The sequence below is a fragment of the Peromyscus leucopus genome, chromosome X (assembly GCF_004664715.2).
Source record: "Peromyscus leucopus breed LL Stock chromosome X, UCI_PerLeu_2.1, whole genome shotgun sequence".
Lineage (NCBI taxonomy): Eukaryota > Metazoa > Chordata > Mammalia > Rodentia > Cricetidae > Peromyscus > Peromyscus leucopus.
This window is the reverse complement of record NC_051083.1, coordinates 62,149,680-62,164,378: the sequence shown is the minus strand read 5'-3', so window position 1 is coordinate 62,164,378 and position 14,699 is coordinate 62,149,680. Positions and strand designations below refer to the sequence as shown.

General features: G+C 39.4%; 1 protein-coding gene across 1 annotated transcript in view; it reads left to right on the top strand.

The window, feature by feature from the left end:
- The window catches only part of Hdac8 (histone deacetylase 8), a 218,047-nt gene that overhangs the window by 96,130 nt on the left and 107,218 nt on the right, over positions 1-14,699 (top strand). Inside the window, exons 8-9 of the mRNA XM_028892077.2 lie at positions 898-1,070; positions 4,112-4,206. Coding sequence (XP_028747910.1) covers positions 898-1,070; positions 4,112-4,206 — 268 coding nt within the window. The remainder of the gene's footprint in view (positions 1-897; positions 1,071-4,111; positions 4,207-14,699) is intronic.

The following is a 14,699-nucleotide window of genomic DNA, read 5'->3' as shown; positions in this document are numbered from 1 at the left end:
TTACATGTCTCTGTAAGAGTCACTCTGGCCCTTGAGGACTGGGATATGTTTTGTCTGGAAAGTAGATTGTAAGCCCCTTGAGAGCAAGGACCTTATAATTCCTAGGAATGCATTCTGGACATTGTCAGTGTTCAATTAATGATAATATTGGAAGCCTGACTAAGGTTACCTGTCACATTGACATTTCCCTTTTCATCTGTAAGGCTTCATGCCCTCTGCAAATAGCAGTTAGGCTGATTTGATAGCATTGATTCTACTGAAAATTACCCTATTTACCCACTGCAACTTGTTCTTTGGGGTACTTTCAAATTGTAATTTTTGATCAGTTGATACTGTTCTCCTTCTAATACCGTGGTTGCATATGCACCAGGGAGGACTGTATTTCAGAATGCTCAAGTCCTTTGCATAATGAAAAGTAAGCTGATACCATCTAGGCTTTCAAGGCTTGTGCTTCTTGCCCCCACTGATAATTAGGTGATAAACTCCAAGTGTGATTGCTATCTAAGATTATCAGAAGAAAGTCTTCATAACTATTCGATGTATGTGTTTTATTTCTCTAGGTTCTAAAATGGAATAGATGTGTATACTATGCCCCATGGCTATGAAAGTTAAATAGATATCAATTGTTCATCGAAGTCTAGGTTCTGAAATTAAAAGGGCAGATTTGTTCATTGGTGATGGCGGAAATAGGGGAATTGTTATTTTAAGTCAGGTTTATTAAAGTATACTACACATACAGCCAGGTTCGCCCTTTAAGATGGACAGTTTGATGTGATGGACGGGTTACATTTCAATTACTCGATAATTCAACTGTCCCTCCAACACACTTTACTACCCCTACAAAGCCCTAACTGAAACTGCCCTTTTTCTGATCATTTGTGTCCTTCTTCTTCCCAGTGTGCTGAAGGAAGTGTACCGGGCCTTCAATCCTAAAGCAGTGGTTTTACAGCTGGGAGCAGACACCATTGCTGGGGACCCAATGTGTTCCTTTAACATGACACCAGTGGGCATCGGCAAGTGTCTGAAGTATGTCCTTCAGTGGCAATTGGCAACTCTGATTTTAGGAGGAGGTGAGTTCAAGGGGAAACCACCAAGAGAACTTGTCAGCCCTCCTCCACATTTTCTTGGCATAGAAGATATGTTGATTTTCTTGGATTGGGAAGTACTAACCTGCCTATGTCCCAGAAGCCTAACTATGAAATAGATTACCTCCACAGTTCAGCATAGACTCTGGCCCATCCCTAGTCAGCTTGACATGTGCTTTGATGCCCAGGCACTCTGAAGTTTGTTTGAATTCTTAAAAAAAAAAAAAAAGGTTAAAAGTAGAACATTTGCCTAACATACACAGACTCTGTGCTCAAACCTGAGCACTGAATAAAAAAGAAGCTGGGCAGTGATGGTGCATGCCTTTAATCCCAGCATCTGGGAAGCAGAGGCAGGTGGATCTCTGTGAGTTTGTGGCCAGCCTGGGCTACACAGTGAGTGCCAGGATAGCCAGGGCTATACAGAGAAATCCTGTCTTGAGTAAACAAAACAAAAACAAACAAACAAAAAAAATCAACAACCAAAAAACAAGAAGAAATTAGATTATAATCGAGGATGTCAGCCCCCAAAGACTGTGGGTCCTTCTGTCACAGTAGTCATTAAGTCATCATGTTTTCAAACATACCAATGAAATTCTATCTCTACTCACAATGAATAGTAAATACATGAATTAACTGAATACCTACGATGGATTCAAGAATTACTCCTTTCCCCTAAAGCATGATTTGTTCTAATGAAGCAAACTTGAGAGACCCATAGTCTCTTGAGCATTCATCCTGCTTCCCTCTTACTGCTATTTGCATTATTAAACTAACAGAATGCTAGGTCTGTTTGACAGAAGCATTTATGTGTTTAGAACGTTGCCCAACCTCAGTCCCTTTATAGGTACCTTAGGATGGATCTTCTGTCTCTTCACCAGCCACAATATGTATTTCATTGGATCAATAAATTAGTATATTAAAATATGGTCAAGTGGATTGAGATTAAAATGCACATAGATGCCATTAGGCATGGTGGCACATGTCTGTAATCCCAGTACTTGGGAAATAGAATCAAGAGGATTGGGAGTTAAGGGCTATCATGGGCTACACAAGACCTTGTCTCAAAAATGTATAAAAAAGTGCATATATGTAGGCTAGAGATTGCTCAGTGGTTATGGACACTTGCTACTCTTGGCAAAGGGCCAAGGTTCAGTTCCCAGCCCCATATGGCAGCTCAACTCTTTGTATCTCCAGTTATAGGGGATCTAATACCTCTTCTGGTCTCTGTGGGTACCCAGCATGTACATGGTATACATACATACATGGAGGCAAAATACTCACACAGATACATTTTTTGTAAAGAAATTAATTGCATATATGATGAACAAGCTAATAGTTTTCATCAGCCTCTTGTAAAATTCAAGTCCAGGTAAATTCTGGGAAGGTCTCATGGAGGCAAGTAAGCACGCAGCACAACCTAGTCCTTTGACATCTTCAAACCCCAGAGAGATCAAAATTAAAACTGATTGCAAGAGACACTCTCTTATGAGAAGCTGGCAAGAAATTTATTAACTTCATCTCCAGAAAAAGATAAAATTGATAAGCATTGCATGGCATATTACTTTCCTTAACAACACTAAGGATGGCGATTATGATACAGGTCCAGCTGGGGGAAAAAGACCTTTCTACAACAGACATCTGTTAGAATTTAACTTTTGTCTGAGGCTACAGCCTTCTTTTGAAGAGTCTATTAGCATTAGCTCAAGTCCTTTTGCTTTTTTAACCTAAAGCTTGGCTCTTGAATATGTAAGTATAACTCTTCTTACGCAACATGTGCATTCCTGAAAATGCCTGTGCATAAGTGAAATTTTTGCAAATGGAGTAATATTATGTGTATACTAGAGACAGCATACTCCTTAAATAAAACCTATAGTGATTCTTTTTTAAATCAATAACTATGCCAAATAAGTCTGTCTTACAGACTAATTTTCCATGCCAGGAATGTTTCAAGTAATATCCAATCTGTATAGCTGAGATTCTCTGCTCTTATTAACACATAGACAATTTGTAGAGATGGCTGTGTTCTCAAGCTTCATCAGAACGGTCCCACTGAGGCCTGAAACACACACTCCAGAAACCCTAGCCTCCCTGGCCTTTCAAATAGTAGGAAGCTCAAGACAAGGGTAACAGCAGGTCCCAGTTTCTATACGTTAGCCCAGCATAACAGTGAATAGTGTCCTCTATTGCTCTTCAAAGCATATCCTTTTGGATGATAATGTATATGGTCACCCTACCTAAAATAGAGCTGCTTTTATATCCTTTGGTCTGCTCCGAGGTTAGGAAATCATTCCATTTTACGCTTATACTCTTGGAATTTAGCTAAAGGCCAATGTTCTAATGCTTGCATGGCAAACACATCCATTCAGCACAAAAATATGCTGATTATTAACCAGTGTAATATGGCTTCTGGGTGACTGTGACAGGACCTGACGCGATGGGTCAGGGTGTCAATCATCAGTCCCTTCCTCGTCTCACTGTCTTTGATCTCCGCCAGCAGGCCTGTGGTTTGTGGTGATATTAAAAGAAGGAAGTCTGTTTCTGTCAGCACTTTCCTTTTCTTTTTCCTGGATGCCTTCAGGACTAGATCTGCCAATAGCTTTAAAATACAAATCACAGCCAGCAGTCACTTTATAGAATTGTTGCAAAATTCATCTGAGAAACCATCACATTGGGTAGGTCACCTCCAGACATCTGAGTTCCAGGGTTCTCAGTCTCACTAATGTCTCTTGGTGGAACTGAGATGCTTGGCTTCCTCGGATGCATATTTGCTAGGAGATGAGAGCCTCTTTAATCTGTGTTGCCCCTGAAATTACAAGTTCTCCTCTGTGCATGATCTGACTGCTCCCATAAAGTCTACCTACTAGGTGGTTTACAAATATCATTAAGGGATGTTTAAGTAAGATTCTGCAAATTGGAGTTGTCTTTTTAGACCTTTTATTAAAACAGTCTTCTCTCCTTCCTCACCCCCTTCCCTCTCCTGTTCTGTGACTATTCTTTCCTAACTTCACAATTCTTGATGGAGACAGGAGGCTATAACCTTGCCAACACGGCTCGTTGCTGGACATACTTGACCGGGGTCATCCTAGGGAAAACACTATCCTCTGAGATCCCAGATCATGAGGTAAGTAAGGCTCTGACAAGTCCTCTCTTCTTTAAGGGGAAGAGCTGAGTCATTCTACCTAATCAAAATCACGTCCTCACCACTCAATACCGTTTTGTTGAGAGACACTTCAATAACAATAACACACTGTTTTGGCAGAATAGTGGACTCTTGTTCCAAAATAGCCAAGACCTTCTGCCTTTTTTTTAACAAAAGCTCTCAAAGGCCAACCAACTTTAATTTCTCAATTAATTACAGAGACTGTGGGAAGGGGTCACCTGTTCACACAAAGAACTCTTTGGAGTATGTGCATACTTTCAGCCCCCAGCCTCAAAAGGGAAGGGGCTCATTTTGAAATATACAAGCTAGGTTTTGGTCTGTTTTTAGGGATGCCATAGGTGTGATATGACACATATGTGACACATTTGGCGGTCATCCTCTCTCTCAATTGTCTTTGACCAGTGTAAAGTTCAGGAACCATAATCACTAAGAAAGGCAGGTCTGGTGGGTTTCCAGCAATTAGAGGAACAGAGATTGGGGCTGGACCATCCAAACTGTGAAACGTGTCATCTGAACCGTTGCCATTTTCTCTAGTCATATGAGATGGCCTTTACAAAGCCGAGACGTCTGTTTTAGTTTTCCCAAAACAAGTAATAAAAGCTGTCTGGGACCTGTGAGTGTGCTGATAATCACTAATTCGAAGGTGTACCCCATCTATTCCCACCTACTTCCAGCCCTGGCAGGGAACACATTATCACCAATGAGGGTAGAGCCACAAACCTCAGACTGTGTAACTGAAAATAACAAAGCAGTCTGTGAAACCCTCCTTCTCCAGCTATTTCCCAAAGATGAGGGATGGTGCTTTGCTTGTAATGTTATGATGTCTGCCAAATGTATGCTGTATACTTGAGAGCATTATGCTTTATGAAGTCTCTATTATTTTTTTTAAATTAGAAGTAACTTAAACTAATTTGCTCCCAATTTTCTTTCTAAACATAGGTGAGGTATATAATATGTAACTCAGAGAAACCACTCAATATGTCTAGAATACAAATAGAAGGCACGCTGTAATTTGAGACAATTTGCCAGTGTCAGGGTTAATGGAAGTCTCTTTTCTTGACTTGACTTGACTTACCTTTATTCAGTATTTGGAAGCTTAATGAAATAGAGAGGTAAGTGCTGTGAACAAATGTAATTGCTGTTATTGCTGTGGGACTGTCTCGGATTGCATTGTAACTTAGAGCACCGGGACTCTAAAAACTGATCAAGTTATGTCAGAAAGCAGCCATAAGCTGTAGAAGTCTGAATTGAGAGTGAGTGTTGTGTTCCTCAGAAACAAAAGCAAATCGAATGATTCATCTGTATTAAGAGAGTGATAAAATTTTAATAAACACGAATATTGCCTCTGGTACCTGGAGAAGCTATGCATGTGAACAGATGTAGGTTTAGCCTTATAGATTGAGATGTTCTGCCTTTATATGGATTCATTCTGCAAGATTCAATGAGATGTAATGCATGTCAAGTGCCTGAGACACAGTTCGTGGCACCTAACAGACATCTCAGAAATGCAAGTTCTTACTTCCCTTTTGCGTGTTCCACACTTCTTATACCCAGATGTTTATGGCTCTGTCATTCATAAACTTGTCCAAACCCTTTGTGAATCCCTTCTGTCATATTTTTCTGTATAAGAGATATGAGTCATCCAAGAAGGAACAAAGAAGAAAATTGAAATGACAGTATTCTGGTACAATGAGATATCATTTTAATGAAAATTGCCAAAAATAGACCACACAGTATGAAGGCATATATAAGTTTTGTGTCACAATACACAATTGCGCACAGATATCCTTGTGGTCTTCTGCAATCGAATCAACAAATGGTAGATAAATAATATTTTCTGTGTATCCAATATGCGCTAGGAAGTGTACTACTCTCGGTGTCTTAAAAATGCAAAGGTGAGGAAGACCTTATCCCCCGTCTCATGTGGCTGGAGAGGGAAACTATGCGCACATAATGATAATGCAGAGCAGAAAAGAGCAGGAACTCTAAGGCCAGGCAGACATGTTCCCACACACCTATAATCCCAGCAGTCTGGCCTCTATGCAGGAGGAGGGTGAGTTTGAAGCCAGTTTGAGCTACATAGCAACTTCCAGGCCAGGCTGGACCATTTAGGAGGTCTCGTCTCAATTTAAAACAAACAAACAAACAAACAAAAACAAACAAAAAAAAAACAAGGTCAGGGCTGGAGAGATGGCTCAGTGGTCTCAACCTCTGAAGACCCAGGTTCAGTTCCCAGACACCCATGTGGTATCTTAAAACCATCTCTAAGTTCAGTTCCAGGGGATCTGACACATTCGTCTGGCCTCCATGGACACCAGACATGCCGATGGTGCATAGACACACACGCAAGCCGAACACCCTTACACATAGTGTTTTCAGAGGAACCAGAAGATGGTAGCAACAGTGACTAAGGGGATGTGCATCAACTAGGAAGGGAGCACAGAGCAGAGCACAAAATCCTCTGCCCTCTGGGAGCCAACGAGACTTGAGAAATACAGTCAGCACAGTCACAAGGTCAAGCTATTGCAACAGTCAGCTATGGCCCAGCTGACCTCCTCACTATCTCTGCTCTCATTCTTGGACTTTGTTCATCCATCTCCTAGGATAATAGTCATCCTCCTCCTCCTCCTCCTCCTCCAAACGCCCTTTCCCCCTTCTGTACTGTCTTCCTAGGCCTAGCTGCAATCCCTGTGACTTTGAAAGCCCTTTAGCCTAAATCAACCAAGCCCTTTTGAGTATTCCTTTACTTCCTCATTCATTTACCAATTCATGTGGCCCCTACTACTTTCCAGAACAGTCTCAGATCTGGATTCAGATACACACAAACAAGGAAAACCCAGTGTCCTCAAAAATACTGCCCTCTAATTGGGGCAACAAAGCAGTGTGTTCAAATCCAGGACAGTCAGAGAGCCAAAGTGAACTCTTAACGGATCATGGAACTAAGCTGACAGTGGCGATGCACAGTTGTAAACCCAGCACTCAGTGGGCGGAGGCAGGAGGATCACAAGTTCAAGGCTAGCTTGAGACCCTGAAACTTTGAACTGAATATTCCAAACTGATTGAGAGAGTGCTAAGTGATGAAGAAGAGGGTCTACACAGCACACAAAGGGGACAGAAGGTGGAAAGAACAGTAAAAATGTACTGCGTGTGCCGGGCGGTGGTGGCGCACGCCTTTAATCCCAGCACTTGGGAGGCAGAGCAGGCGGATCTCTGTGAGTTCGAGGCCAGCCTGAACTACCAAGTGAGTTCCAGGAAAAGGCGCAAAGCTACACAGAGAAACCCTGTCTCTAAAAACCAAAAAAAAAAAAAAATGTACTGTGTGTATAACACAGAATAAATACATAAGAGAATAAGAACACTTAGGGCTTTAGTGGGAACTGTGACCAGATATGAAGAGCCTTAAATGCTGCACAGGTGAGCCCGGAAAAAAAAAAAAAAAGATGAACTTAATTTTTAGAAAGCTACTTTGGGTCTGGAGATGGTTCCATGGTTTTAAAAAAGCACAGGCCCTCTGGATAAGTGAGACAGTTGATTAGCTTGATCTGTTTAGGAGGCCCCCAGGCAGTGGGACCTGGACCTGTCCTTGGTGCATGAGCTGGCTTTTTGGAGCCTAGGGCCTATGCTGAGACATTTGGCTCAGCCTTGGTGTAGGGAAGAGGGGTCTGGACCTGCCTCAACTGAATCTACCAGGCCGAGCTGACTCCCCAGGGGAGACCTTGCCCTGGAGGAGGTGGGAATGGGGGTAGGATTGGGGGGGGGAAGGATGGGGGTGGGAGGAGGGAGGACAGGGGAATCTGTGGCTGATATATAAAATTAAATTAATTATAAAATAAAAATATTTTTTAAAAAGCACTTGCTGTTCTTAGAGAGGACCCAGGTTTGGTTCCCAGCACCCACATGGTAGCTCATAACTGCCCATAACTCCAATTCCAGGGAATATGACACCTTCTTCTGACCTCTACAGGTACCAGGCATGCATGTGGTACATACATGCAGGCAAAAACACATACATGTAAGTTAAGATAAATAAATCTAATATTTTAATTGAAAAGCTTATTTGTTAGAAAGTAGAAGGTAGATTGCTAAGGGAATAAACTTGAAAAGTCATACAACTAAGTTAAAAGGTTCAGGTTTACTCCTAGAACATTTATTTAGTCACAGTGTTTGTGAGCAGAAGCATTACAGATTTGGGTTGTTTTGTCTTGTTTTTTTGAGACTTTATAACTAACAATTATATATAAATAATGAGATTTCCTGCGGATGGAACAGTAATCTAAATACAATTCATTTGTTTCAAATATACCTTCTACATATAGTTTGAAGATAACTTTACAGAATTTTTAATTATTTCTTGCATGAAACAATGTAAGGTATGGTCATTACCACTTCTGATATCAGATTAACCCGAAAAAGTTTTAGATTTTGGAGCATTTTGGATTTCAGATTGAAGATTCTCAAACTATACAGTTTTTCTGGTCACCCATCTTTGGTTGTCTATTTTAGTTTTCTGTGTTTAGCAAAATGTTAAACACCCAACTAGCCGACATTCCTTCATTAAATAAATAAATAAGCAAGCAGGTATTTGAATAATATTTGTCAGCATTCCCGTAAGAGATTTCTGTTTTCAAGATGGGAGAAATAGAAATCTACTATAGTCTCTCTGGGAACATAAGTCAACCCATAGCACCAACTTCCTGTCTTTTTCAAGAAGTGCCATGTATCCAAAGCATCAGAAAGCCATCTATCCCAAGGAAAGTTCTATATTGCCATACAGGGAAGGGATCTGAAAAAGCAAGCCCAACACAGATTCTACAAGCATTTAGGGGTGGCTCTTGGAGCATAACCTCATGCAATATCAAATGGATGATGACATAAAGCCAGCAATCAGGAATTGGGAAGCCAGGCTGGCCAGGCAAGCATGGGGTAGAGACATCACAACGGGGAAAGCCTGAGAGAAATGGAGCATGCATGTGTGACTGGGCCCTGAAACTCTACCCTGGGGGAGCCCAAGCACGACAGGAACCCATAAGAAGGCCAGTACATGGATAAGTAGCACTATTACATGGAAAAATAGTCTGTAATCTAGTTTTACTATTTTGATCACATGTTTCAATAAAGCAGTTTTATGTACATGTTGAACCTTTATAATCCAAAAATCTGAAATTTGAAGTAACTTTTTGAGCGCCAACTTAATACACATAATCATCAGGTTTACTAACAAAAAAATACTCTACTTCACCAGATTGCTTTTGATAAAATGGTTAGGAAATTATCTTTTTCATATTAAGAAATACATTTAGCTATTAAAATAAATTGATTTATATACAAATTGATGTTACTAATATAAACATCTTTTGATATAATCCACCGAATTTATATGTATTTATTTGTGAGTAATAATGTCTTAATAGTTAATCTAATCTTTGAGCCCATTTACTTATATAGTCTTAAATTTCAAATTTTAATTTAAACTCTATAATAATCAGGCCTTACATTAATTTTGTTAACTTTATTCTTGTTATTTCATGATACTGATTTTTTTGTGCATGGAATATCCTAAGTAATTTCTAATTGTTTGTTGTAGAATATATATATATAGATCTTAAGTAGAATATTGATCTTCAATAATATAACCTTGCTCCTAGATTTTTGGAATTACTTAGCATGTTCCTTGTACATGAGCATGCCATCTATGAATTTAGAATTTTAAGTCTCCATATACATTCTCCTTCTACAAAGCTTTTATTTCTTTTTTTCTTGTCTTACTGTACTGATTGTAACTGTGGGTTAAACCATCAGCACAGTGTTGAGTGGGAATACTAAGTGAACATCCTTATCTTTGTTTGTTCCTATTCAAAGAGAGAAAGCACCTAATTTTTCCCTGTAAAGTGTGATGTTAACCATAGTGGTTTTTTTCCAAGCATGTTCTTTATTAGGAAAAGAAAGTTCTCCTCTATTTCTAATTAAAGATGTTTTTCTCACAAATGAATATAGAATTTTGTTAAATGCTTTTTTCTTCATCTACTAAAATGATCATCTAGCATCCATTATTCTGTTAGAACAGTGACTTGCACTAACTTTTTTCATGTAAAATAACTGCATTCCTGGGATAAGACCTACATGGTCATGATGTGTTATCTTGTTTATTTAGTTTGCTGAAACTTGGTCAAGGGTTATTGTGTCTTGATGAGGAATGCTGGCCTGTTGTTTGCTTGCAATGTATTTATCTGGTTTTGATACCAGAACAATAGTTATCTATTTTTTTGTTTGTTTGTTTTTCGAGACAGGGTTTCTTTGTGTAGTTTTGATGCCTGTCCTGGATCTTGCTCTGTAGACCAGGCTGGCTTCGAACTTGCTCTGTAGATCCACCTGGCTCTGCCTCCTGAGTGCTGGGATTAAAGGTGTGCGCCACTGCCACCTGGAAACAATGGTTATCTTATAATCATTACTTGAAAAAATTTCTCCTCTTCTGTTTTCTGAAAGAGTTTGTGTAAGATGGATATTATGGCTTTCTAAACTGTTAAATAGAATTCACTGGTTTTGAAAACCTTTGAGCCTAGACTTTCCTTTATAGGACAGTTTTGATTTGTAATATTTTATAGCTGTTAAAATTGATGATCATTTCTTGATTCCACATTGGCAATTTGTCTTTCAAGGAATTTATTCCTTTACACGTTATTATTGTTTCAAATGTCTAAAGATCTGTAGCGATGCCCCTTCTCTCGCTCACGGTATTGACAACTTCTATCTTTTTGTTGTTGTTATTATTTTAACTCATGGTCTATCAAGTTCCCTGAAGTGTAGTTTTCCCTTTTTCTGTACATGCCCATGTCTGTGTGTGTGCACCTAGGACTGTGGATACACGTGAATGTTTACAAAATGTGTGTGAAAGTGGGTGTTCGATGTTAGGTGTCTTTCTCACTTACTTTGCACCATGTTTTTTCGAGACAGGGGTCTCTGTCTGAACCTGGGACTGATTGGCTAGTCTGACTGGCCAGCAAGCCCTAGAGATCCTATTGTCTCTGCCTCCCCAACACTGCCTTGTCAGTACACAATGGCTTTTACACAGATACTGGAGATCAAGCATGGGGCTTCATGCTTACCTGGCAAGCAATTTACCACCAGCCCCTGCTTTTGTCTGTGTATAAGACAAGGCTGCACGTAGCCTAGGATAACCTATAACCTGCTATGTAGCTGAAGATGACTTTGAATTCTTGACCCTCCTACCACCCCTCCTGAGTGGTGAAATTACAGGTATGTGTCAAATGTCAGGCTTGTAGGGCTTTTTGCTTTTTCAGAGAACTAGCTTTTCGTTTCATAAACTTCATTTTTCTTTGCAGTTTCTTTATTTCTGTTATTTTTCTCCCTTGTCCTTTTTCTGTGTTGTTTTTAGTTCTTTTTCTTGTTTCTTATGATAGAAATCTAGTCATTAGGCCAGGTGAGATGGTACATGCCTTTAATCCCAACACTTGGGAGGCAGGGCAAATGGATCTCTGTGAGTTCGAGGTCATCTGGTCTGCACAGTAAGTTTCAGGCCAGGCTAGATAGTGAGAACATGTCTCAAAACTTAGCTCATTGATTTTTAACATTTTTGTCTAATATCAGCATTTTGACCTATTGATTTCTATTCTATGTACGCACCAATTTAGCTGCTTCTCACAAATTTTGATACATTTTTTAAATTTTTCATGTGATGCAAAAATATTTTCTCCTTTAACATATGACTTAGTTTAAAATATAGAGGCTTTGTTTTTAATTGACTCTCAAATATTTAATAGCTTTTCCATGTAGTTATTTTGCTAATTTCCTTAAAATAAGAATAATAAATTCACTTCGTCCTACTGTAAATAACAAGTTTTGATGAAAAAGAACTATTTTCTGAGACTTAAAGAAATTCCAGGAGAAGAAATGCTGTCGTTACAGACGTCCACCCATCTCTTCACTTCTGGCTTAGCTCATTTCCCATCATGCTCTTCTTTCAATCTACGCTGACACTGTCCTAGTTAAAGTATATGCCAGAAGTGCAGCTTTGCAGGTAAAAAGGAAGGAAGGTTTAGCTGGAAAGGGAAGGAATGTTTTAATAATCTTTTCTGATAATTATGTGGATTCCTTGAATGCACCAAAACTCTACAGATGGTAGTTTCTTTAAGGTTAATGTAGTATGGAATATGAAAGCATCTCAATGAACTTTTATATACTGTTAGGCTAAATCTGTATTCTGAGTGGATAGTTAACCCCTCTAATATATAGTATTTGGAAAATATCAGTTCACTGAGTTATAAAAACATTCAAAATGTTCACACACTTTATGAAGTATGAAAACCCATGAATATCATCACTGAATTCACTGGGGGAAGCTTGAGTTTTGAAACGCTGTCGAGCTCACAATGGCAGAACCAAGTTGGCAGAAACCGTACTTTCACTCAAACCCATGAATGTGTTATCATTGGCAACAAACATGTCAGTTGTTTACCATAAAATTATAGGCTCACTTCATGTTTTAGAAAACATTTGCCAGATATCCCAATATTTAATCATAATATTCAATCACGATAATCCATCAGTTCTTTTGGGCAAGAATAGTATTCCATGAAGACTTAATCACAGATGAGCTTTACCTCAAGGCAACTGTCGCACTAGTCTATACCACAAGCACCTCATCATACTGCCTATTTGGTCACACAGAATACCAAATCCGGCAGCAATTTTTTGTTTGTTTTTTTGAGACAGGGTTTCTCTGTGTGTCCCTGGCTGTCCTGGAACTCACTCTGTAGCCCAAGCTGGCCTCGAACTCACAGAGATCTGCCTGCCTCTGCCTCCCGAGTGCTGGGATTAAAGGCGTGCGCTGCCATCGCCTGGCCAACAGCAAGATTTAATAAAACTAACAATTTTAGTGCTCAACCAAGACATTCTCAAGTAAAGCTGGACTTTTTGAGTATGAGTTTATGGTAGGAAACACGACAGTCCCCAGTGGTATGCTTATGCTACTGACTTAATCCGTACATGGTGCCAACAATTTTCTTCGCCATTGCTTTTGGACTGCCATGGGAGTATGAACAACATTGTTCAAAGATAAACCATAAGCTTCAAACAAGTTATTGAGCATTTTGGATATTGGAGCACCACTTCTGCTTGTTTCCAGTCATTCACATAAAAGGAAGTCTTCTGCCAAGATTATTTAGTACTGTTACCACGTGATATAGGTAGAACAGCAGGTCAAGCCACGCTGACATGGGTCTCTGTTGGTAAGAATACAATTCAGAAATGGATTGCTATCTAAGTTTCCATGTTCACAGTTAAATCTTTTAATCAACAAGCTACTGAGCCATTGAGAAAGACAGTGTCTTGAGTATTTTCACTAACTTTTCTTCCAGTAGGAGTGAGCAGTGTCAATTGGTCAAGGCTTTATTTGGCCTCTGAGCTTGAGACCTGAAGTTCGCCAATCAATAGATGACTTATTCATAAGATGCTTCAGTGACTTTTTCAGTTCTAGTTCAAAAAGTGGTAACAAGCAATGTTTACTGTTTAATTATTTTTTTTTCTATTAAGTTGGGGTTGCACTTTGTAGACCTGACTGATCTGGAACTTGCTATGTAGACCAGGATGGCCTCAAATCTGCAACAGTACCTGTCTTTGTCTCATGAGCTACCATGCCTAGCAATTTTTAGCTTTAATGAGCTTATGATATCCACACTTAAAATACTCAACTCTTAACCAGGCATGGTAGCTCACACCTAGAATCCAAGCACACAAGAAGCTGAGGCAGGAGGACTGCTTCGAGTTCAGCTTCAGCCTGGGCTACACAGCCAGTTCTAGGCTGTCCTGGGCCAACGACTCAGATTCTGTTTCAAATATATATGTACACACACACACACACACACACACACACACACACACACACACACACACACTCACACACTCATTCATTTAGCTTTATGGATGGTCTGAAAATGCTGTAACTTAAAGGATGAATTATAGATATTCAAAAAATCTGTCTCGTATGAAACTATATGGTAAATTAGTAACACCGAATAACTTTCACTATATTCCATTTCTTATAATTTCCCCCAGCTTCTGTGAAGTAAATCCCTTCCTTCCATGAGTCAGACCCCTCACTGATGCTTCCGTTTCATCATCTTGGGCTTCTATAAAAATAGATGTTGCAGCATTGGTTTGCAAAAGCAATGCTTTTCATCTTCCTTTGTTCAGCCAACAACAGCACAGTAGGGGACTTCAGTTCACAACAGTTTATTACATATTTCTAAAGAACTAGAAAAGAGGAATTGGAATGCTCTCGGTACAAAGAAATGATGAGTGTTGAAGGAGATGAAAACGCTAATTACCCTTATTTTATCATTACACATTGTATCAGATTATAACACCACTGTGCCTATGAATATATACTACTATTATCTGTCAATTACAATTTTAAATTAACATTTTAAAAATATAAT